Here is a 23,536-nt window from a genome sequence, read left to right as displayed (position 1 = left end):
AGCTATAGCCCCTTCAGTGCTATATTTAGATGGTACAGAACTTTTTTTTATCCTTTTCTTAAAAAGTACTATACTTTGAAATTTATTATCATGTTCAATATAGAAGAAAATGATAGTTTTATATTTGGTTGACATAGTACTTGGTGAAGGACACAAAGATGGGTAATTCATGGGCCTGACAGATAGCAGTTACTGAATATATATGTAAGTGAGCCAAATACATTATATTTTTGTGTTTTCAGATGAGAATGACTCATGTTAATCATCTTGTCCCATTCATACTTATAATCTTCTGGGAAAGCACAGCACTTTGTGTGGTCCATGTTAGTGGGGGGTTTTGAAGAGGGTATTCATGAATGAAAACAAAGTATCAGAATTATAATAAAATCTTAAGAACATTAGTTTTAGATGATACCCTTTGATTTTGTCCCTGAAAACCACAGGGAAGTGTAGAGTTCCATACGCAGTTATATTTTTAGAAATAGGGTTCTTGGTTGACATTTTGGCTTGTTACCATTCTATTAAAATTGGATGTGGTTCGTTTAAATCAGCTGATATTCCCATTCTATTTTCTTTTCCTCTTAACTTTCTTGTTGAATGGCAAGAACTATCAAACTACAACACATAATACATTAAAAACTGAATAAGAAATAAGGGTCACATATTCCATGTACCATTTTAGTGTTAGTAATACTGGGTGACATTTGCCTGTTTTAAAATATCAGATCACATAGTGCTATTGAAATTCATTCAAAACTTGACTTTGCTGTTACTGACAAGGATCATACTTTCACATTTCTGTGTGTTTTGTAACAAGAAAAGTCATCTTTAAAGTCAAATTTACTTTTTTTTTTACTCTCAATCTAGTGGAATATAAACTCAAGACCTTGTACTTGCTAGAAAAACCCACACTCAGCCCTTTATCTTTAGTTGTTTTTTCAGATAGGTCTCATGTTGTTTTGGCATCAGGCTATGTTCCTCCTATTTAGGTCCCCCTGTGGCTGGAATTAAAGTGAGAGTGCTACATCTGTCCTCAGATTTGCTTTTAATCTAAATGTATTTTTCAAATTTATTTTATGAATGAAAAAGAATGCTTAATGATAAATATGACTTCATCTGTTAAACATCTAAAAGTAATGGCAAATATTTCAGTTCCTAAAGAGCAAAAAGTCTTAATTGCTAATAAAAATAATATTGAGAGTGATGACTGGCTAAAACAATTTGTAAGAATTTCTACTGATGGTACAGAGAATGGACAAAAGAAGTAATTTTGAACAGGCAGTCAGATTCTCTTATACAAAAATATAATCATTAAGCTTGTCCATCCTAAGAGGGTCAGTAACACTAAAATCCAAGTTCTAAGACAGATGTTCTCCGATCCCTTTTCTAAGTGGTCTAAATCATACATCCAACTTACTAATGATTCTTTTCAAAATTTTATTCTTGTAACTTAATGAAAAAATCATCTTCTCTTTTAGGACTGGAAACCTCTTACAATATACCTTTTTTCTTTTTTGAGTTGTAGTGAAGAAGACTCTAGGACAGAGTCAAGTACTTTTGAGAATTGAGTCTTAGTGAATTTTGTTGTTTAAGATTTTGAACACTATATCATCTAGTATCTCTTCTGAATTTTGGGCATGTAGTGGTCTTTGTGCTGCTTCAGTGTCTTTGAATAGGAACAGAGCCGAACATAGACATTCCTGGTTGGAAACACAATCTGTCTTTCCACTGTCTCTGTACTGTCCTCCTTTCATCATTAAGAGCTATCCAGAACTGGCATTCTCTTTCCTCTGGCAGACTTCATGGATGAAAAGAAAATTCTCCCTATGGATTCTTGAGACTGACCATCATTTTTCTGGCAGTATGTTTTCTTGCCTTGCACTCATCTGCCCATCTTTCTTGAGATCAGATCCAGACTTCATTTTCGGCTTATAGAGGAAGTAGATTAGGACATAAGGTTTGCATGGGGTTTGGGCATTGTGAGTGTACTGCTCATTGGGCACCTTCTTCCATTGCTCTGTTTTAAGGTAGGGTGGGAGGTCTGTTAGTGATTTCCTGCAGGGCCACTTCACCAGAGCTGATCCTCTTTCAGTAGACTTGTACTCACAGCTGGGAGCCCCACCTAGATAAATTACCCAGAATAAATCCCTTCTCTCCTCAATCTCTCTGACTTGGAGCTTATTTCTTTTATAGTATAGTGGCTACTTCAGTGATCCAGTTTCAAAATTATCGTGGTATCTTGTGCCTGTGTCGTGGCCAATGGTATGCATTTGTTTGGCATCATTTTCCTTCCTGTAAAATAAATGGTTTTTTTATATTGTTGTTTAGCATTTTGCAAGCACCACCTTCATTAGAAGACTTGACATTATATATATAATATATATATATTATATAATATATATATATATATATATAGCTTGCAAGGTTTCTGTTGCTAAACTGTCTCTTTGTAATGGCTCCATCCATTGAGAGCTACTCAGCAAGTTCACAACCCTCTCCCTAAAGTTAACTCCAGAGCAGCTGTAGACTTAGTTGCAAAGTAAAAACTGAAAAAGTCAATGTCCTCTGGAGTTTCCAAGGAAGCAAATTAATTTCCCCAACCCCTGTAAATGAACCAGCTTCTCGCTGTTGGTGTCTCTTTATGATTCTCTCAATAATTAATATTGTATCATCCTTCATCAAAGTATGCTTATAATAGATTCATTATGTTGTTTTTTGCTCAAGAATAAGAGAACAGCATATAGTTATTTGAATTGCCTTTTACAATCATTTAATTTTGTCTTTGTTTTGGTAGTTAAAATATTTAAATTAGACTAATTGAGATATTGTCATATTAACTTTACACTTTACTGATTTAAAAATAGAAAATAAATTAAAAGATGTCAAAACTAGTCTGATATAGACATATTAATTGAAACATGTTGCTCATTTCCTCAATTGAATTAGAAGTTATCCTATGTTGTAGTATATTCATCGACCATTTAAAAAGTGAACTTTTTAAGGCAAATATTTAAATCTATAAGTTATCTTAATGGGTATTCTCTTGGATATGATAAATTATCTTGTTAGGAAATTGAAGTGTTAGCCTAGAGAGACTTAAAGTTGAATTTGGAGGGCTACAGGGATGATGTTTCCCTGAACTGCGTTTGAGCTCTTTGAACTCATCAGACAGAGTATGAAAACCTGTGGGAACAAATTTTCTTATGCAAACATTGGCATGTCTACTTTAATCATTACCAGGGAAGAATTTAGAACTTGAGTTTTCTAATCTGATTCCCTTATTAGTGTATTGTCTCACCTAAAAATGTTATTTAGAAAGCAATCAAGTTTGATGAAATAAAAAGTAAAACAAACAATGAAAGGAACTCAGATACTTTTCTTTTTCTAAATGTGAGAGGGATCCAGGAAAAGAAATTTGTGTCTTCTTGTTCATACACTTGTCTCTCCTCTACAGACTCTAGAATTCGTTAACTAGTTGCCTGTATGCTGGACATCTTTTTGTAGTACCAGGGTTAGAGCTCTGGCAGAGCCTCATGCTTGCTTGGCTTCTTCATTATTTTGGAGGTGGAATCTAGTGAATTTCTATGCCCGGGCTGTCTCTGAACTGTAACCCACTGAATTTCAGCTTCCTGAGTAGGATTACAGGCATGGGCTATGCCTGGAATCTTCAGGGTACTTTCTGCTTCCATCATGCCAGTTTTTACTGGTTCAGATTAAAAGTTTAATCTTAGCATAGAGGAAAATCTGAATAGTTTGTTAAAATAGCAGCCCACCTTCCTTCTCTAATTAGAGGAGATAAGCGGTGAATTCTGGAAGCAACCTGAGAAAAATCAATTTCCTTGACTTTGATGTTTAAAATGGCTCTAGTGTCTTAGAAATGAATGTTTTAATAACAAGCTTTCTCTTGGAGTGATTTGTGCCGTAAATGAACAGTATTATATAACTAAAGGGAAGGAAGGAAAATTAAGTATATTATATAGACCAGCACTCTGGCTGTGATTGTTAATAAGATTAAGCAACATTATTAATAGGGGATCATTTTGTTCCCATTATTGTTAAGAACTGTAATCCTGACATTTATAAATTTGTCTTTTTTAGCTACATTTTAAAACCGCAGCTGTAATAAGGCAAATAAAATAAAACGACCATTGCTTAAGAACTTACCAAAATCTATTATGTATATGTTCATATGTATTTTTATATATAAGATGCATGTATGTCTACAACTTCATATTAGATATTAACTTCTTGTGACTATTTCCTTAAATTACCACATAACTCCAGCTGCTCAGGAGTTAGGGGTAGGAGAGTTATAATTCAAGGACAACTCGGATGAAATAGGTAATAGCAAAACTCTACCTCACAAATAAGCTGGATATAGTGGAGCACAACTGCAATCCTAGCTATTTGGAGGTAGAGAGAGGAGGACTGTAGTTCAAGGCTAGCCTAGGTAAAAGCCCAAGATATTCTTTGGAAAACAAACCAAAAGCCAAAGAATTGGGATGTGTCTTGAATGGTAGAGCAAACTCTTGAGTTTGATCTCCAATACTGTTTCATTCCTGTTACTTCTGATATGGTGGCTTAAACCAACAAAGGTTTAGATAAATATTTGGAGGTCAGAATTGAGATATGAAGGTATCAAGTCTATAGTTGATCTCACTAGGATAAAGTCCTAGGTTAAGAAGTGCTGCCTTCCTTCTAAATGCTCTAGGAAAGAATACATTCCCTTTTAAACTTCTAAAGTTGTATGTATTTCTTGATGCATGACTCCATCCTCAACTCCAAAGAATAGATGCTTGTGTTTTTTCTCACACTTCATTCTGATCCTGACTTTCTTCCCTCCCTCCATTCATTGATAAGGAAGCTTGTGATGACAGTGACTCCTATCAACCTTAATTCTACCTTTAAGTTTAATTATCCTGTGGTTATACTTCCAGAATAATTGTTTTAGAGATCCAGTGAGTTCCAAAGTTTGGCCTGAACAGGGGAGAAAGTTCAACTGCTGTTAATTAGATAGACAAAATTACTGAAAGAGCAAGGTTGGAGCATTGACAGTGGTGCAGGCAGTGTGGGAAAAAGGAGCCAGGAAAATCAAAAGCTTAATATCTGACATAATTTTGTGAGGTCTATAAGAAGTCCAAGTTAGGTTGTCAGGCAGTTAGTTATATGCTTGTGAGGTTTAGAATGATGGTCTCTCAGGGCTGGGAGTTTGGCCTAGAGGTAGAGTGCTTGCCTAGCATGAACGAAGACCCTGGTTCAATCCCTTGGTATCACATACATAGAAAAGGCTGGAAATGGTGCTGTGGCTCAAGTGGTAGAGCTCTGGCCTTGAAAAGGCCAAAGGACAGTGGTCAGGCCCTGATTTCAAGGCCCAGGACTGGCAAAAAAATGAACATTAAGATTTTGAAGGATAGTCTCTCCTGCTGATATGAAACTGAATGAAATCACTTATGGGCAGAAAATAAATAGAAGATAGTCCAAGATTTGAATTTGAGAACACTCCAGCCTTCAGAGTTTGGAGTTGAGGTACAACCCATAGAGATGTCTTTGAGTTCTTGATGATATAGACCTGGAAATCCACTAGATGTAACTTGCAAGAAGTCCTCAGAATGACATGGATTGCAGCAGACCTTGTTGTATTCCAGCTGATTGCTCTGACTGGCTGGACTTTTGACCATACAAATAGCCTGCTTTCATACTTCACTAATGTCAATTAATAGTTGTTTATTCTCTGGCCATATAACACTTGGCTTATGAAATTTAATAAGATACTTCTGAGAATAGATATTAACATCATATTTAAAGGCTGCTATATTTTTCTATATTTCTGAGAATTCAGAAAGGGCCAAGAAATCATTGGTTTCATCAAGCTATAGAAGTTCACTGTTTTACGTATCACTATAACATTCTAGAAGGTGATTTTGTATTGTATACTAAAGCCTTAAATTTCTACATATACATTGACAGAATAATTCAGCTGACAGGAATTTATTCCAAGAAAACAGATCTGGATATGTGCAAAGATTTATTTATGATATTGCTTGTTGAGGTGAAAAGTTGGAAGCAATCTGAACAGTAGGATATCAGAAAAATGATATTTTGAGATATATACTCAGCATAATATTCTGACATTATTAATCTTTACTAGTACAAAATAATGTCAAATGGAATAGATAACATGATATGAACGTGAAAAACAGTATTATGCACATTTAACATGTAAGATGCATAACATGCATGAACATGCAAGTGTTAAATATTTAATAAACTTCAATATTTTCAAATAAACTTCAATATCTGCAGTGTATTGTTAAATAGTGGAATTGGGAAACAATTTTCACCATTTTCTTTTTTTAAATATATTTTTATTGTAATTAATAGAAGGGTTACATTATATTCACCAAATAGAAGGTACATTACTTAAAAATCATTGCTACCCTTCTTGTTTTTGTCCCCATTTCCCTCCCCCCAGACCCCTCATCTGTTTAACCCCCTCCCTATCCTATTTCAAATAATCAAATAAACATATATACAATATATCAGGTAACAAGATAAGTTACTGTAACAATATGAGATGACCAAAGGACAACAAAAGAGATGAGAAATAATAGTACATTAAGAACAACAGTCACACATTATATGGCTCTTGTTTCTATATCTTGGAGGTCCTTTCATTTAGCCTCATCCTATATGGCCTTATGTATCTAGGTTTTGCCCTATTGTAAAACTTACCTGTGAGAGTCCAAGGTTTGTGCTAATTATGACAAATGAGGGAAACCACTGAGCCTGTGTTCCTTAGAGTCTCGCTTACTTCATTTAATATTATTTTTTCCAATTCTTTCCATTTCCTTACAAATGGGGTGATGGTGTTCTTTCTGATGGTGGCATACAATTCCATTGTTTTCACTCATTTTCTAAATAATCTACAATAAGCATATTTACTTTAGAACAGAAAGAAAACACCCACGAATATAAATTTCAAAGTAGATACAATTATGGATATTTCAGATTCATGTCTTAAGCAAACAAAGATCTGTTTGTTTTCAATAATAAATTTATAAAAGGAAGTTAAAATTTTTCTGTAACAATAGCACACCTTTTCCTTATTAGCATTCCTTTATTGAGATAAAGGAATAGGTCTCAAGGAGGACAATTAAGAAGGAACCGATTTGATTCTAGAAGATCTAGGATTTATTTTCAGAACTTTAGGGCATATTTTAAATTGAAGCATAATTTTACACAGTAAGGTACACATATAAGAAGTTAACTTGCCTACACATTATGTTAAATAATTTCATGACTTACCGTATTCATATATTCAACCCCTGTTGGGTGTTGTTTTAGGTATTTCAGTCCTCTTTTGCAGATGAAGTAATAGAAGCTAAGAATAGATAAGTATTTGTAGATTGTAAGTAATATTGCTAGAATCCCAACGTAGCTCACCTGACCATAGTAACTGTGTTTTTAATCAGTATCCTATGTTTTTTTCTCTCTCTCTAAATCCATTCCTGACTTGTTCTTGACTCTATGGTATATAATAGGTGTTAACTTGTCCCTGAAAAGTCCCTTAGATGGCCTCTCTTACTTGATGTGTGCTTCTCAAAGAAACTAAACTTCACAGAATTTGGTCCTCTAACTAGTAAAAACCCCTTACCAGAAGAACCACCTTTGATCTTGCTGCTAACAGTACCCACAGCTTCTAAAACCTCATAATAGTCAACAATTCAACACTCTGCCCTTCAGTACACTCACACTGCCAGCCAATTTCCACTCCTGATTTCAGTCTCTGAATACATGGCCATGGTGACACTGATTTAGGATGCATTCTACTCATACACAAATTTGTTAATGGTAACTCCTTTGTACAACTACTCAAAGATAACAAAAATGCTTGTGTGATTGATGTTCTTAATGTTCTATATTATTTCTCTTCTCTTTTATTGCTCTTTGGTTAATCTCATATTGTTACTGTATCTTCCCTTGTTACGTGGTATATTGTATGCATGTTTATTTCAATATTTGAAATAGGGAAGGGAAAGGGGGAAAACAAGTTGATTGAGAGGGGGTGGGGGGAAGGAAGTAGGGACAAAACATGAGAAGGGGCATCAATGTGTGAGAAGTAATGCTCCTAGTATCTGGCGAATATAACTGTAATCCCCATATACATTACCCCAACAATAAAAAAGATAGCAAAAATATAATTTAAAAGCAAAAGAAATAATGCAGCCTTCGCATTTCTGTCTTCCATCACTTTACTGTGTTTTTTTCCAATGCATTGGAAATTATAATCCTTACCCCGAGGGACACACTGTGTGTGTGTGTGTGTGTGTGTGTGTGTGTGTGTGTGTGTGTGTGTGTGTTTAGGTTATGTTTTAATATTCTATTTTTTATTCACCATAATGCTGCTGTCGAAATTGACATAATTCTATTTCTTGGTGCAATATGTGCTTAAATATCATTTTATCTATTTTTATCTATTTAAGTTGTACACAGGAAAAGTGCATATATGGCATATTCCAAGGATATATGGATATATTTTTCTTACCTTGCCTATGCATGTACAGAATGCTTACACACACACACACACACACACACACACACACACACACACACAAGTGTTTTATAGGGTATGATGTTAAAGACTCCTTTTTCTTTTCAGGCAAGAAAATTGATCAGTGATTTTGCCATTATCTTGTCCATTCTTATATTTTGTGGGATAGACGCTCTGGTTGGTGTGGACACTCCAAAACTAATTGTGCCAAGCGAGTTCAAGGTAAGCACCTGTTCATGTTTTCATTGTTTCACTAATTCTTCAGCTTTTTTCCTTCTTCTATCTCAATTTATTGTGGCTATTTCCATTAGTTTTGTATAAGTATTCTTCTTTTAAAAACATGTCCCTTGTTAGGCTCACACAGTCAAATTTCTGCACCAAAATTAAGTGCTAAGACTAAAATCAAATGCAAAGGTATTAATTTTTATTTTAAAATAACTTGCAACATTACAAAAATCTGGTGTTCCCACATACCTGTATCCTTGATCCAGATAATAATTCTAGGATATTTGTTATATAATGAGCATCATTCTTATTTTATAACATTGATATTGGAACTCATAAAACAAGGTAAATATCCCTGTTCAAACTAGTGACATTAAAAAGTGCAGTTAGAACACAAGCTTTCCAGTCCCAATTGATTCCCCTTTTAGATTAACAGACACCTTGCCAGATACATTTATAGATCATGTAAATTTTCTTTGTTGTAAAAAGAGTAATATTGTATTATGTGGGTGTGATGGTTAGAGTCTACATTTGAGTCATTTCTTCTTTTCTAGAAGAGCCCTCATTCTCTCCACTATTTTGAGATCATGTGTGTGCTACACAATATTAAGCCACTTGCAGTTTTAATTTAACAACTATTCAATAAGAAAGGAATATTTAGGGAATGGCAAATGACAGTTTTGCATTGGCTCTCCCATTTCATATGCATAAGGAAATATACATCCTCACTCAACCAGTCATTAATCAATTCAATGTCTGGAAATTTTCCTGGTACTAGAGAGTTAACAAAGTGGCATCCCTTGCTTTTCCAACAGCCCATATCCTTTTCTCTCTTTTCCTTTAAAAATGACCTTCAAAATGGCATCCTCTGGGAAGATCTATGGTGTTTACCAAGAATCTCTAGTCTATAAGTGCTTCTGGTTTTTTTTTTAATATGTTGACACTCCAAAAATAAAAATCTGTATTCCCATTGATTTTTTTCTTTACCAAGTAGCAAATATCCACTTGAAGCTTTTCTGAAAACTGTTCTTTCTTTGCTTCAAGCCGACAAGTCCACACCGGGGCTGGTTCATCCCCCCATTTGGAAAAAACCGCTGGTGGGTCTACCTTGCTGCTGCTATTCCTGCCTTGTTGGTCACTATTCTGATTTTCATGGACCAACAAATCACAGCTGTGATTGTAAACAGGAAGGAACACAAACTCAGGGTAAGTGTCCATAAGAGTGGTTACCACTGACTTCTGAACTCCTTCCAGTACTTCATACTAGTAAGTGATTAAACACGAAGAAGACTTTATTGGGAGTTAGGTTCTGGCAAAGTCATAAATCACTCGTGTTGACACAAGTCCTCGATGCAATACCTGTGGGAAATTCACTTCAGTTTTAAGAAATATAGTTCACCTATCTATCCATCACTGAAAGTGTGAATATCAAAACTACTTTATCTGCTAGCCAGCCATCCTGCTTTTGATTTTAACATGATTACCTGTCCTTACGGAAGGCAATGATAATCAAAGATTAAATTAACTTGTACTGTGTCCCTGTTCTCTGCTATATCGACTCATAATCTATTCTTTTCTTTACATTAAAAAATATATAGGGTTGTGAAATAGAACCAAGAATCTGCTTAGCATGCATAGGGTCTGGTACTGCAGATAAAAAATTAATTATACACATTTATTGGATTCAGTGTAAGAATTTGATACATATGTAGAAGGTATAATGATCCAATCAGGGTGAGGAGCATTCCCATTTCTTTAAATATCATTCTTTGTGTTTGGAAACACTGAAGGTTTATTCTTAATGATTATTCAGGTAATTGATGGTTACAAGATATTGGTAAGTATTATATACTTGATTTGAAATACTTGTCTCGGGGTATTACTGATGATAAGGTAAGGGGAAGCCAATGCTTTGTTTTGTATACTTTACAGATTTTTCCTGAATTAGCTATTTATTTATGGAGCCTTAAAGAAAATGCTTTAGGGGTCTGGAACATCTTTCATGACAGCTGTATAAATGTTCTTACCTTATATAATGTTTTCCCATTTCTAGTGACTTTAGGTCACAAATAGTTTCATAAATACTCTCTGGTGAAGAGAGAGATGAATCATAACACTAATACAAGTTAAAACTTATTGGATTCCTCCTGTGAGTCAGGCTACATTGTAAGCTCTTCACATTATATGTCAACTCATTACCTTTTTTAAAAAAAATAATAACCATGTAAGGGAAGCAAGATAATGCACTAGTATCAGTCACCCAGAAAGCAAGAGAGGAAATTGCAAGAAAGGAACTAATAAGAAGTATTGCAGAGAAAAAATCCAGGAAATGTAAAGAATTGTTGTACTATAAGAAATTCACTGGGACAGGGAATATGAGACTTGAGGAAGGTTTTAACAAACTGTCCATTTAGAACTGTAGATCATAGAGAGAAAGAAGCAAATCCCAGAACTCATATGACTGGGGAGGTGGAGGAAATAAGCACTTTGGACAGTAGGTGAAGCTAAGATTTTTGAGGGTTTTATAGGAGAGAAATATAATTGATGACTTGATAAAGAGTGTGTGATCATGACATTCATCAAATTTAGAGGTTGGTATTGTATGAGACCAGGGTACTGGAAGTTTCCTGTCATCAGTTTTAATATCTTTGGAAAATCACAGGAAGGTGGTAAAGCAGAAGCTCATAGACTAGTTGCTGAAATCATAAAGGAGGTATTCAGTGATGGGGAAGTGTAATTTGCTAGCATATTTCATGATGTGGAAGGATAGGGTGAAAACTTGAACTTCAGAAGTTATTTTTCAGGTATGGCATGAGAGTAAGTGGTACTTACTCTCACCTAATGTGAGAATTTAATGAGAGATATTGATTTTCATTGAAGAACCAGCATTTCCACTAATCTTTTAGAAAACACCCTTTTCTCTGTCATTTATATTAAGCAATTTTGACAAGTCAAGGAAAGCATGTGCCCTTACTCTCTTTGTTATATTAGTAAGGGTTTAATATATCAAAGGTCAGGAAATATTCATAAATATATTTTTATTTCCAAAAAATGCGAATATTTTTCTTTCCATTTTACTCTATGGTTGACAGTATTACTTTGGAGATAAAGGTTTGTTCTTTTTTATCTAAGTTTTTTTGATGGCATTCAGAATGTAGAACTTAGCAAGTTATGGATTTGTAAAAATGTGGGAAAAAAATCCCCTTGACCTCATAGAAACATTAGAAAATTGAGATAAATTAGTAGTTGCCCCTTAAAATAAGGTGTGAGTGCCTAGTAAACAAGTTTTCATCACTTTTAGAACTGCATATTGGAAATTACTTTGCTGTATAATGATAGTTATGGAACAAATACTAGTCTTTTGTCAGAAATGTAGTGTTATCGGTGGATGTTTCTTCATGAATCAAAGGCTTTTCACTCTGGAAATTGCTATATTCACGTTCACATAGAATATAACACTGCGAAATGTCTAAAATTGTAAAGGGCCCTGGATGCAGTGAGGTTGATGCAAAAGAGAAACTTGAAGCAGTGAGGAAGGTGAGACATTGTAACCTAAGAAGCAGTCTGTTTTTGGGTGGCACTGGCTTTGCCACGCTGTAGGTGGTTCTAGCTGTCTGCTCTGTTTGGGACAGTCTCTATCTTTCCACTCTGATGAACATCTCTTATTTGTGTAGGAACACCAAGGTACTTGGCTGTTTGGGGCTCTCATTTCAGTTAGTTATGTTCTGCATTATCCCTGCAGAGTGCTCAAAAACAACCATTTCAGCCAAGTTGAGGCTTCTCCAAGGTCATTCCTGAGTTAATTGGCAGGCAGAGGCAGGCGGAATCAGATTTATCCTGCAAAACCAAAGCTACTTCTCCCAAAGAAAGTGATTCCAAGAGTGTCAGAGATTGTGTGAAGGAGGAACAAATCATTTAGAACAGGTATCTGGAAATACATACTAGATCATTGTGACTGACAGCTATGACGATGACTCTCTTGTTACTACTGAGGTTTGACCTTAAGGCCTCACATTTGCTAGACAGGTAAATTTGCATTATGCTTCCAGTTCTTTTGGCTCTGATTATTATTTTTGAGACAGGGTCTTGATTTTGACCTGGACAGCCATTCTTTTATTTATGCACCCCTGGGTAGCTGGGATAAGAGTCCCATGTCACCATGCAGAAGTTGTTCTGCTGAGATAAGGTCTTACAAACATTTTGCCCAAGCTGTTCTGAAACCACCACCCTCCCAGTCTCAGCTTCCCACATTGCTGGAGTGACAGGCAGACACAATTATGAGATGGAATCTCACAAACTTTTGGTCAGACAGCATCAAACCCTCCTCTTCCTAATCGCCATTTCCAAAGTAGCTAGGATTATATGCATGAGCACTGGCACTCAACTTTATGGCACCTTTTGTGGTAAAACCCTAATACAAAGTGTGATTTTTTTCCCCAATATTTAATGTTGTTTGTAACTCTCAAAATGCTAGTATGTACTATCTTTATTTTTTCTCTTCCAGTCATTATAATCTTGGTCTGGTATTTTTTTATGTCATGCCTAGATTAAAAAAAAATAATTTAGTCACTTTTCTTGCTTTCCAGAAGCATTAGAAGTTTAAAGTTCTACCTTTATCCACTAGTCTGCACTGCTGAACTTTACAGCTTGGCTTGTCATCCTCCCCATCTCCAGTAAAGAATGCCCACTTCCCTCAGCTTGGACTTCAAGGCACCCTGCAAGATGACTCCCCCCACATGTAAAGTGTTTATTTCCAAACACTGTTGAGTTCCCTGGCCAATTGACATGTCCAGTTTCTCCTTACATTGGGTAATTTTTTTTACTAGGTACTCAGACTAGAAAGCTCTTCTCCTCTTAAACAGTTGCTATTTATCAAAATCCTTGTTATCCTTTAAGGTCCTGAAAACATAACCTTCCCAAAGTCTAACATTCCTTCATCCCTACTACAATTCATATTGTAATTGCTTTAGGGGTTTTGTGGTTGTTGAATTTTAGCATATTTATATTATTCTGTGTCTCTGACTGAATGATGTTGTTTGTGTTTACCTTTGGTGATTACTTTATCCTTACGGATAGACCACAGTGTTTTCAGATTCAAGGCCATAATTCCATCCTTCTTTTCAGTTCTTATGTGGCCCATCCTCATTAATATGATAGATTCAATAAATATCTACAACTGTAGATTTTGTTATTTTGACCATGTGGTTCTCATAGTTACTGTGCTGTGTGAAATAGACAACATCTGAAAAGTATGCATCTCCAGTTCCATTCATCAAAGCCCTTCTGAGAGCTTTTATGAAGTCATTGTAGGCATTCTTAAAAACAACATCCTCTGCAATTGTGGGTATCATTGTGTAGTATCATTTTCATAAAGCCTGAGTCTCCTAATCTGGTTGTCATGTTACTTTGTATCACAATAAACAAGCATATTGTGAGGATCCTGGTAGGTTTTTAGCATGAATGTTTAGCTGTCTGCATGTATGAGTGCCCCTGCTAATTTCTGCTTTGTTCTTACCCTCCCACCCCATGAAATTTAGACTGCTAAACTAGCCTTTTCCTCTCCTACACTTTGATTCTATGCACTGATTCCTAATGACTTTTGTTCTGTATTAACACAGCCTATAGAATTTCCAAGAGAAATAAAAGTTTCACTTCCCCTCCTTGTACTCAAAATAATATCCAGTTCCAGAAGACAGAATTTCCTTCGGGTTTATGGTCATGAAGTCAAAAACATTTTTAGACTTTAAAGGACATAACCTTTTCATAACCTTTTGAACATGTATTGCAGGTTAACTGTGTACAGAATATTTGGGTTAAATGCTGAAGGCAAATCTTGCTCTTACTATGTCACGAAGGAGTTCAGTAGATTTTTCCTATTCACACTCCTGGCCACTAACAAAATTAGAACTAGCCACATTTTCTTTTGTGTTTTGTGTATATGTCACATTATTTGTTTTCTCATCTGGCTTCCCTTTCTGGTCAATATTTTTTATAAGGACAGATATTCCATCAACCTCATTGTTATATCTAACATAGGGCCTACCACAGGATAGGATTCAGTCAATATAATAATAATGATTTTGCATGCACAGATAGAAACTAATAGGAAGTTGCAGGAGATGCTCACTTAGTGTGTTGAAGAACACAGCACAGGCCTGTGTGTATGGAATTCAGAGAGATTATGATTCAAGTTCAGGCCTAAATCTCCTAAGTTAAAACATTGTATGCATTTAGAATCATAGGTTTGTTAACCTGTTTCCTGAGGTTTTGGGGGGGGGGGTGTTGTACTCAAAAATGAATTAACTGCGATGCATGCTTTTCTTTCTTCTATCAACCTCCCTGGCTGCTCTGCCATCTCTTGGGAACATGTTACTAGCCATGTGTGCAAGCCAGCAGGAAACTCTTGGCATTTCCTTGAGAGAGTTACAGTGTTCAGACAAACTGTAATAGGATCTGAAGGGTAACAGTGATTGATTGGCTCCTCCTGTAACTCACTTCCTCACTTTTCCAAGACACTTGCTCTCTTTTCCCTTGAAATGGGCCACCTGTGGTTCTTAGTACTGCCACTTCCATGCTGGGAACTGGGACTGCTCTCTCTTTTCTCAGTCTCTGTAGGGGATAGGTATTCTATTTCTTTATAAATAGAGAAGAGAAACATAACCATAGAATAACATTGTAGACATATGTAACACTATTTATTTAGTGAGCAAAAGACCTTACAACTTGATCACCGCCTCTGCTTTTCTAGTCAGTAAATGTTTTTTGACCACTGGTGGTGTTTGAAATTAGCCTCTTCTGATCAAGGGGAGGTATTCATTATGTTAATGAAGATGGCTAATAGGTTGTTAAATAATTATTTTCATATGCTAGCAACTGTGAGAAGTGGTCTTTCACGTACCATTTCACATTGTTTAGGGATCTTTAAAACAATAGAGTGTTAACTATAGTTCAACAGAGAAGGCAGAGTGCATAGTTTTACTATCCTGCTTATGTTAATAAGAAGCAATACTACCTCGGCATTTGTTGAGCACTTAGTATGTAACAGTTATTGTCATTTAAGTTGCTAAAGTGTGTTTCTACAGGGTAACTATTTCATTGGTTAATTCGAAGTAACTCATTATAAACTAGAGATGTCATTCTCTGCTGTGGATGGGGAGAGGTTAATTAAGCACCATAAGGGACTGGGAGTGTATCTTAGTGGGAGAGTGCTTGCCTAGCGTGCATGAAGCTCTGGGTTCGATTCCTCAGTACTATATACACAGAAAAAGCCAGAAGTGGTGCTGTGGCTTAAGTGGTAGAGTGCTAGCCTTGAGTAAGCTCATGGACATTGCCCAGCCCCTGAGCTTAAGTCCCAAGATTGGCAGAAAAAAAAGAAGAAGGACCATATGCAACTGTACTTTAACTCAGCATCCAGGGCTACTGTAGAGGAAGTATCTGTTACTCTGATTCTGCAGCTGCCGGAGCCAGACGGTGTTTACAGACTACTGGGAATCATGTGTGGAAGACAAAGTTCCCTCAAGGAGCTTTATCTTTCTTTTTATTGTAATGTATAGAGGGGTCACAGTTACATTCGCCAGACAGAGGGTACATCACTTCTCACACATGAGCATAATTTTGTGAAGCAAGTTGAGTTGGCTTCTTTTACGAGTGCTAATTCTTGCATGGAAACACAGCTTGACAGCCAGTGTAATTGTTGTCCCCTCATGTGTCATTTTCCTTCCCTGCAGAAAGGAGCTGGCTATCACCTGGATCTCTTTTGGGTGGCTATCCTCATGGTGGTGTGCTCCTTCATGGCACTCCCATGGTATGTGGCTGCGACTGTCATCTCTATTGCACACATTGACAGTTTGAAGATGGAGACAGAGACTTCTGCACCGGGAGAGCAGCCGAAGTTTCTAGGAGTGAGGTGAGTTAAGTGGGGCTGGGGGGAAGGCTCTGCGAAACATACTCAGTGAATACCTATTTGTCATGGTAAGGAACAGAGCAAATTTAGAGTAAAGAGAACTGTGGATGATTTTCTCATTTCTAAATTTTCTGTTGTTCCAGAAAATTCTAGTTGTTTTTTTTAAATCATCAGAAAGAGTTTGGATTAATTTCTGTAGTTTATTTCTTCTGATACATAAATTTCCTGTGATGAAAAAAAGATTAAGTGACACGGAATAAAAATACAAGCAGCCTATTCATTTTCCTTAATACACAGATAATCGTGGGGCTAGAGGTCAGACTATGTCTCTGTCATATAGGACAACCCTTAAAACCTTAGATCTGCTTATCATTTGCAAGATTCAGGGGAGGAAAATGGATTCTTTTTTTTTTTTTTGCCAGTCCTGGGCTTGAGCTCAGGTCCTGAGCACTGTCCTTGGATTTTCTCAAGGCTAGAGCTCTACCACCTGAGCCTCAGCACGACTTCCGGCTTTTTTTCTATGTATGTGGTACCGAGGAATGGAACCTGGGTCTTCATGCATGCTAGGCAAGCACTTTAACCACTAGGCCAAACTCCCGGCCCGGAAAATGGATTCTTATATTCCAATCTATTTTCTGTTTCTACAAGTACTTAGAAACTTTGCTCTTCCAGTGTTAAATCTGAGTAGCCATGAATGGCACTGATAGAAGACCTCTGTGCTCCATTGAGTGTTTTATTTCTTTTTTTATTGTAATTAATAGAAGGGCTCCATGGTATTCACCAGATAGAAGGTGCATTACCTCACAAACATTGATACCCTTTCTCATGTCTTGGTCCCCATTTCCTCCCCCACCCCCACCCCTCATCTTGTTTTCCCCTCTTGAGAGTTTTATTTCTTTTATTTTGTTTTGAATAAATCCTGGTCATAAGTGCATCAGACAAAACCACCCTTTCCCATGCCTCAACAGTGGGTGATTCTTTCTTGGGGGGAGGTGAGAGAGTGGGTGTTGGATGGGAATCATACTTGTTAGAAACTACTTTTGTTGTAGTAGATTTGGAAATGAGGCTGGTGTAATTTATTTGCACTCAATGAAATTTCTCTGAGCTGTTTATTAATTAGAATGTGGGACAATGTAACATCTGTCTTCTATGAAAGAAGTTATAATTACACAACAGGACCAGTTATTTAAAAAAAAATAAGGGCTTAAGGGAGGTCTGTAATTGATAGACCAAGAGCAAGTGATTTTTTTCTTGATTTTTAAAAGAGCAAAGCTTTTTGATTTTTCATGAATTCAGATCACATACTGCAATCACTTCAGGAGAATTTTTTTATAGCAATGTTGAATTCATACAATGTTGTTGAGGTAATATTCATTATGAGATAAATACCTTAGCTGTTTTAGCCGAATATTGATTTGGTCAATATATTTATTTTAAGGTAAAAAGAGGATTTTTTAAATAAAAGATACATTGATGATAACCTTTTGATTTGGTTTCAGGGAACAAAGAGTCACTGGAACCCTTGTGTTTATTCTGACTGGTCTGTCAGTCTTTATGGCTCCCATCTTGAAGGTAAATATGGGCAACACTCACCTCTTCCTTTTTATCAAAGCATTGGTAAATAATTGCTTATGTGAAGGGTGAAATATTTCTAAGATTCTTTAACACTACAGCAGAAGTCAGCTTTAAAAAAGACTAAAAAATGTTTATCTTGATTTCCTTCTAACCTCTTGAACCTAGTCCTCATTTTTACTTTTCACACTTATTTGGTTGAACTACATAGAATTGCTAGCATTCAGTCCTTCTGACCCATGAGGGAAGTATTCTTGCAATTCAGCTTGACTCTGCCTCCAAGGTATTAAGACTAGTGCATAAATTCAGTACAAAATGACTGGAAATTACAGTATTTATTTAAAACATTTAATATTTATTTTAAATAGTTAATTAAACTATTCATTATTTTTGGTTTCTATCAATTGTCTGGTTAAATTAATTTCTGTCTAGATTCACAAATGAATCTAGGGCTATGTTTCTTCAGGTAACACATAGAAATTTAAGATTAAACAACAACAGCCCAAAAGACATTGTTTCTGGTTATATACAGGGAGCCTTGAAAAAGTCCAGAGTCTGTGTCCACTGGGCACGGAGGGAAGTCTGGCACCTTGTCCAATGTAAATGAAGATCTTTGGGGGTTGGCAGGTCTTCTATGTTTCTCAGTCTACCATCAAATGCTTTAATGTTCCTCTGTCATCTGTAGACACCAGCTTGTAGCTGATGGAAGTGCTTGATCTTACAGGCAGTGAGAAGAGTGATCATTTCAAGACAGTCATTTTAAGTCATTGTGACCCTATATTGCAGGATACTCTGCTAGAAATGAACCTTTCCCAGAGTTTCCTGAAAATGGGTTCACAGTTCATATTGTGAAACTTCCTTTGTGGGAACTTCTAGGGATTGCCACTTGAGAGGGTTAAAGGGACAAATTTCTGAACATTTCCAATTTATTTATTACCACCAAGCCCCACATTTTACCTTTTATTTGTATAAGATTTCAGTATTACAGTATAAATTCAGATGCATGTAAAACTCTTCTGTGTACTTGTGTGACTGCAAATTGTCTCTCATGTTGAAAGTCTGTCAACTGCATGCTCATGGATGATTGTAAAGGGACATACTCCAGAAGCAATGTAAATTGGAACTTCCAGGAAGATGTGCAAAGCTCACTTTCTGGTAAATACCTCTTCCTGTTTTCTCATCTTGCACCATGTATGGATGCAGAGGTGTTACAGTAGAAAACCCTTGTGCTCTTTAGCACCGTCCTATCTACAGGAAGAGATTGTAGAATACAGTGAAAGGAGATACAGGAAGAGATTGTAGAATACAGTGAAAGGAGATAAGAGACGCATGGGGATCAGCTAGTATATCCTTGCTTCTTCCTCTGCCAGGCCTTGACCAGCTCAGATTCTGTCTCACCCTCCTTCCACTGCTAGTGTTCATGATTGTGGCTTATTCCACCTGGTGATTTGGGTTAACCCAAAGGGTCATTGATTACATCCATGAAAGAGGTTAATTCAGAAAACATTTTTAAACAAGATTTTGCACAAAATGCAGGAAATAAACTTCTTTGTCAAGATTACTTATAATATAGCCTGCAAAACCTGTATTTAAAAACAAGAGGGCCAGGAATGCGGCCTTGTGGTAGAGTGCTTGCCTAGCATGTATGAAGCTACCACATACACAGAAGAAAGTTAGAAGTACTACTGTGGGTCAAGTGGTAGAGCTCTAGCCTTGAGAAAGCTGAAGCACAGCTCCCAGGCCATGAGTTCAAGCACCAGGACTATCAAAAAAAAAAAGCATAAAATAGCATTGGCAATTGAGATTCCTTACTTCAATAGGTAAGGTTGTTCTTTCTTTCATGCCTCCTGATGAGAGACTCTAGCTGTGGATCACATGTTTTTCTTACTACGCATTTTTGTGAATTATGTGCATTCATCCTCGATCCTTTGTTAGCTCATTTGAAAAGTCAGTACAGGAAGAAGCAGATATTGTGATGCAGTTTAACTTAAACCTGTCAATTACAAATAAGGAAAAGTCCTGATCAATCATTAACATCAGAATTCACCCAGAAAGTAGTATCAGAGATTGACTTGAAGGAAAAGGACTTTGTTCCTTCATGTAACTCTGTTTTTTTTTTTAAACAATCATTGACATGTTCAAAGAATGGCTGTACTGAAGTCTGCCTTTGAAAGTTAGCCCAGATGGATGGGAAAGAGAGAAATGTATAACTTTTACTTTTCTTTTTTTCCAAAGGAAATGGCTCAACACCTTCCCTGCCCTACCTCCTTCTTCTCCCTACAGCTTTAATAGTGTCCAAGGAGCTAAGCAATGTTCTTTCACGGATCAAGCAGTGGAGGTAGTTGTTGTCCCTGCCTGCTTAAGCAAGCTTACTTTGAACATGAAGTTTATGACCTCCGTTTTGATCTCTGTGCCGAAATCCGTCTTTCATGTGGAGGAATGCAAGGAATTATAGTGTGCCAGCTCTAAGTCATGAGGATAGCCCTTGACCCCAACCAGTTACAGTCATATAAGCCTCAAAGAGCCGAATCACACAGCGGATTCAGCACAGAACTTCTGGGAAGCAAGAAGAAGTGGCTTCCCAGGCTGGCACATGGTTTCCATAGTGGAAACAGTCTCTGTAGCTGCAAGCAACTTACATGAGGGAAGTTAGGAGTGACTAAAAAGCAGAAAAAAAATTAAAAGATGAAAGGCAGTTCCTTGAGCTTACTTTCTCCCTCTTTCTAGTAAGACTTAAAAATAAATATCAAATAATATTCACTGTTACTTGTGTTGCCTTTGCTTGAATTAGTTTATCTCAAACATGAGGAGTGGCTATTATTGATCTTTTAAGATTGGTTGAGCTTTCTCAAGTGTATCTCATGGCATTTAGTGTGTACTTAACAGACTTATCTGTTGAGTTCAACCTCTCTCCACAGAACCAAGGAAATAAAGGATGGTGGTGGTGGTGGTAGTGGTGGTAATGACATCACCAAACAGCAGTAACCATTCTTTATTCACTTTGGCATCATATGAAAGAATCAGCACAGATATATATTTAAAAAAATACTCCCCCAATGATATCTATTGAAAAAGGGACTAACAATTATCTTCATTTACAGACTGGAGAAATGATGAACCACTAACTCACCAGGTCACAGAGTTCTTACATGGTAGAGCCAATATTTGAATTCAGGCAGTTCCAGCACCAAAGTCAATTTCATAACCTTCATGGTTTGCCACCTTTAAAAGACCCGATCCTCACCCTCAAAGGGTTTATTTACTTTCATTTCCCATGAGATGATCTTTCCCAGCTGCTTTGATCCAGTTTGGAAATCTCTCATGTGAAAATACACCAAGCATTTTCACATACTCCCCATCAAACCTCGGGCCAGTCTCCTTCACAATTAGGGAGTAGGTTTCATGTCAACAGCTTCTTTATCAGCTTATATTTTTAAGGCTTAAGGGAGTTAGGATATTATTTTAATAATGCATCACTAGAAACAGTTGTATTCACTGCAAGGACAATATAGTGGAGCCTAAGTAAAACAGGGCTTGAAATCTGACCTCTCAACAATCCTTCTGGCTGGTGTTCCCAGGCCATTCCTCACAGAGAACTGTGCTTGGCAATTGACTTGTTCCTCAAGATACTCCTGTTAATAATGACATCATCATGTGAACATTTATTAAACATCCAAAATGAGCCCCATCAGAGACCAGGTTTTTTCTGCTATATTGTCTTTATCATAGCTAGTTTCTAGAGAAGGGTGCCGAGAGTGTAAAGAGTTGGTCATATTTCTCCAAGTTACATAGCTGATAGTTTGAATTCTTTTGTCCCTATGTTTAGAGGCAGGATCTCACTCTGGATATCTCTCTCCCCTGCCCTCACTTGTTCTCTCGGTCTCTCTGTCTGTCTCTCTGTCTGTCTCTGTCTCTCTCTGTCTCTCTGTCTCTCTCTGTCTCTGTCTCTCTCTCTCTCTCTCTCTCTCTCTCTCTCTCTCTCTGTCTCTCTCTCTGTCTCTCTCTCTGTCTCTCTCTCTCTCTGTCTCTCTCTCTCTCTCTCTCTCTCTCTCTCTCTCTCTCTCTCTCTCTCTCTCTGTCTCTCTCTCTCTCACACACACACACACACACACACACCATTTTGCTGGTAGCAAGTCTCAGTTCTGTCCTAAATTTCTGAGTTGGACACATCTACAATCTCTATGATTTTTCTTACTTTCTTAGAATGTTTCATCACTATTCAAGAGAAATATAAGTGAAAAAGTACAACTCTACATGTACCAGAATTTGAAATTTTCCTGACATCATGTGAATATGTTAAGACTTACTTTGATTTTTATCTCAATTTTATTACTTTATCTAGTTTTAGAATCAGTTATTTTTTCATTTTTAGTGTTTATTGAATGTGATATTATTCATTAATGATATTTCTTGGCTTTCTGGGTATTGTTGATTATATTATTTTCCTAGTAAAATTTTAACATTTCACAATTTTTGGTGTGCCTGTCTGCTTGGAGACTTTGTGTTATGTTTCGCTGTATAAAAATCTCTACCTAATATGTGGGCATGTTATCCTGGTTAAACTTAATGTGGGATCTTTTCCTTTAAAAGCATATTCTTCTTTTTCTTCCTTTTAAAAGTGTCGATTTGATGAGTGATTCCAGTGTGATTGATTTTTTAAAGATTAAACCTCTGGTGCTCTCATAAGCCAAATTCAGTTTTTAAAAACTACCCTTTAATATAGTAACGTTGATCAGTTTCATTAGGTGTTCCAGACTGGCAGATTTTTACTGAGATATTATATAATTACAGGAAAAAATATGAATCTTATACACATGGGTATGGAATAGAAGTGGACTAAAACCAAATTTAATAGCTTTCTTCATAGTTACTATTTCCTTCTCACTAAGTTATATGGTTGTTGTGTGTATGTGTGTCTTTTGTCAGTCCTGGGGCTTGAACACAAGGCCTGGACACTGTTCTTGAACTTTCTCAAAGCTAACACCTTACCATTTGAGCCATAGCACCAATTCCAGCTTTTTCTGTGTATGCGGTACTGAGGAATCAAATCCAGGACTTCCTGCATACTAAGCAAGCACTCTACCATTAGGCCACACTCCTGGCCCCATTGTTGTTTAATATTCATATCTACAACTATTTCTTTGCCCATACCTCATGTTAATCTGTGTTAACAGTACTTTATCATTTTATTTTGTGGTACAAGATTGATTAAAAATCTGCATTCATAAGTTCCAAGAATAGAGCTAATTGTATAACTCTTCTTACCTTTAGTTTCAAAAGTATTC

The 23,536-nt window shown here is 36.5% G+C and overlaps 1 protein-coding gene across 4 annotated transcripts in view; it reads left to right on the top strand.

Moving 5' to 3' along the window:
* Positions 1-23,536, top strand: part of Slc4a4 (solute carrier family 4 member 4) — a 434,785-nt gene that overhangs the window by 392,763 nt on the left and 18,486 nt on the right. For all 4 annotated transcript variants that reach the window (XM_090343454.1, XM_090343451.1, XM_090343452.1 and 1 more), the window contains 4 exons: positions 8,660-8,773; positions 9,821-9,982; positions 16,504-16,682; positions 18,179-18,251. In XM_090343454.1, coding sequence (XP_090199580.1) covers positions 8,660-8,773; positions 9,821-9,982; positions 16,504-16,682; positions 18,179-18,251 — 528 coding nt within the window. The remainder of the gene's footprint in view (positions 1-8,659; positions 8,774-9,820; positions 9,983-16,503; positions 16,683-18,178; positions 18,252-23,536) is intronic.

This window comes from Megascapheus bottae, chromosome 13 (assembly GCF_031878675.1).
Source record: "Megascapheus bottae isolate mThoBot1 chromosome 13, mThoBot2.hap1, whole genome shotgun sequence".
In the NCBI taxonomy this organism is placed as follows: Eukaryota; Metazoa; Chordata; class Mammalia; order Rodentia; family Geomyidae; genus Megascapheus; species Megascapheus bottae.
This window is presented reverse-complemented; position numbering and strand designations above follow the sequence as displayed.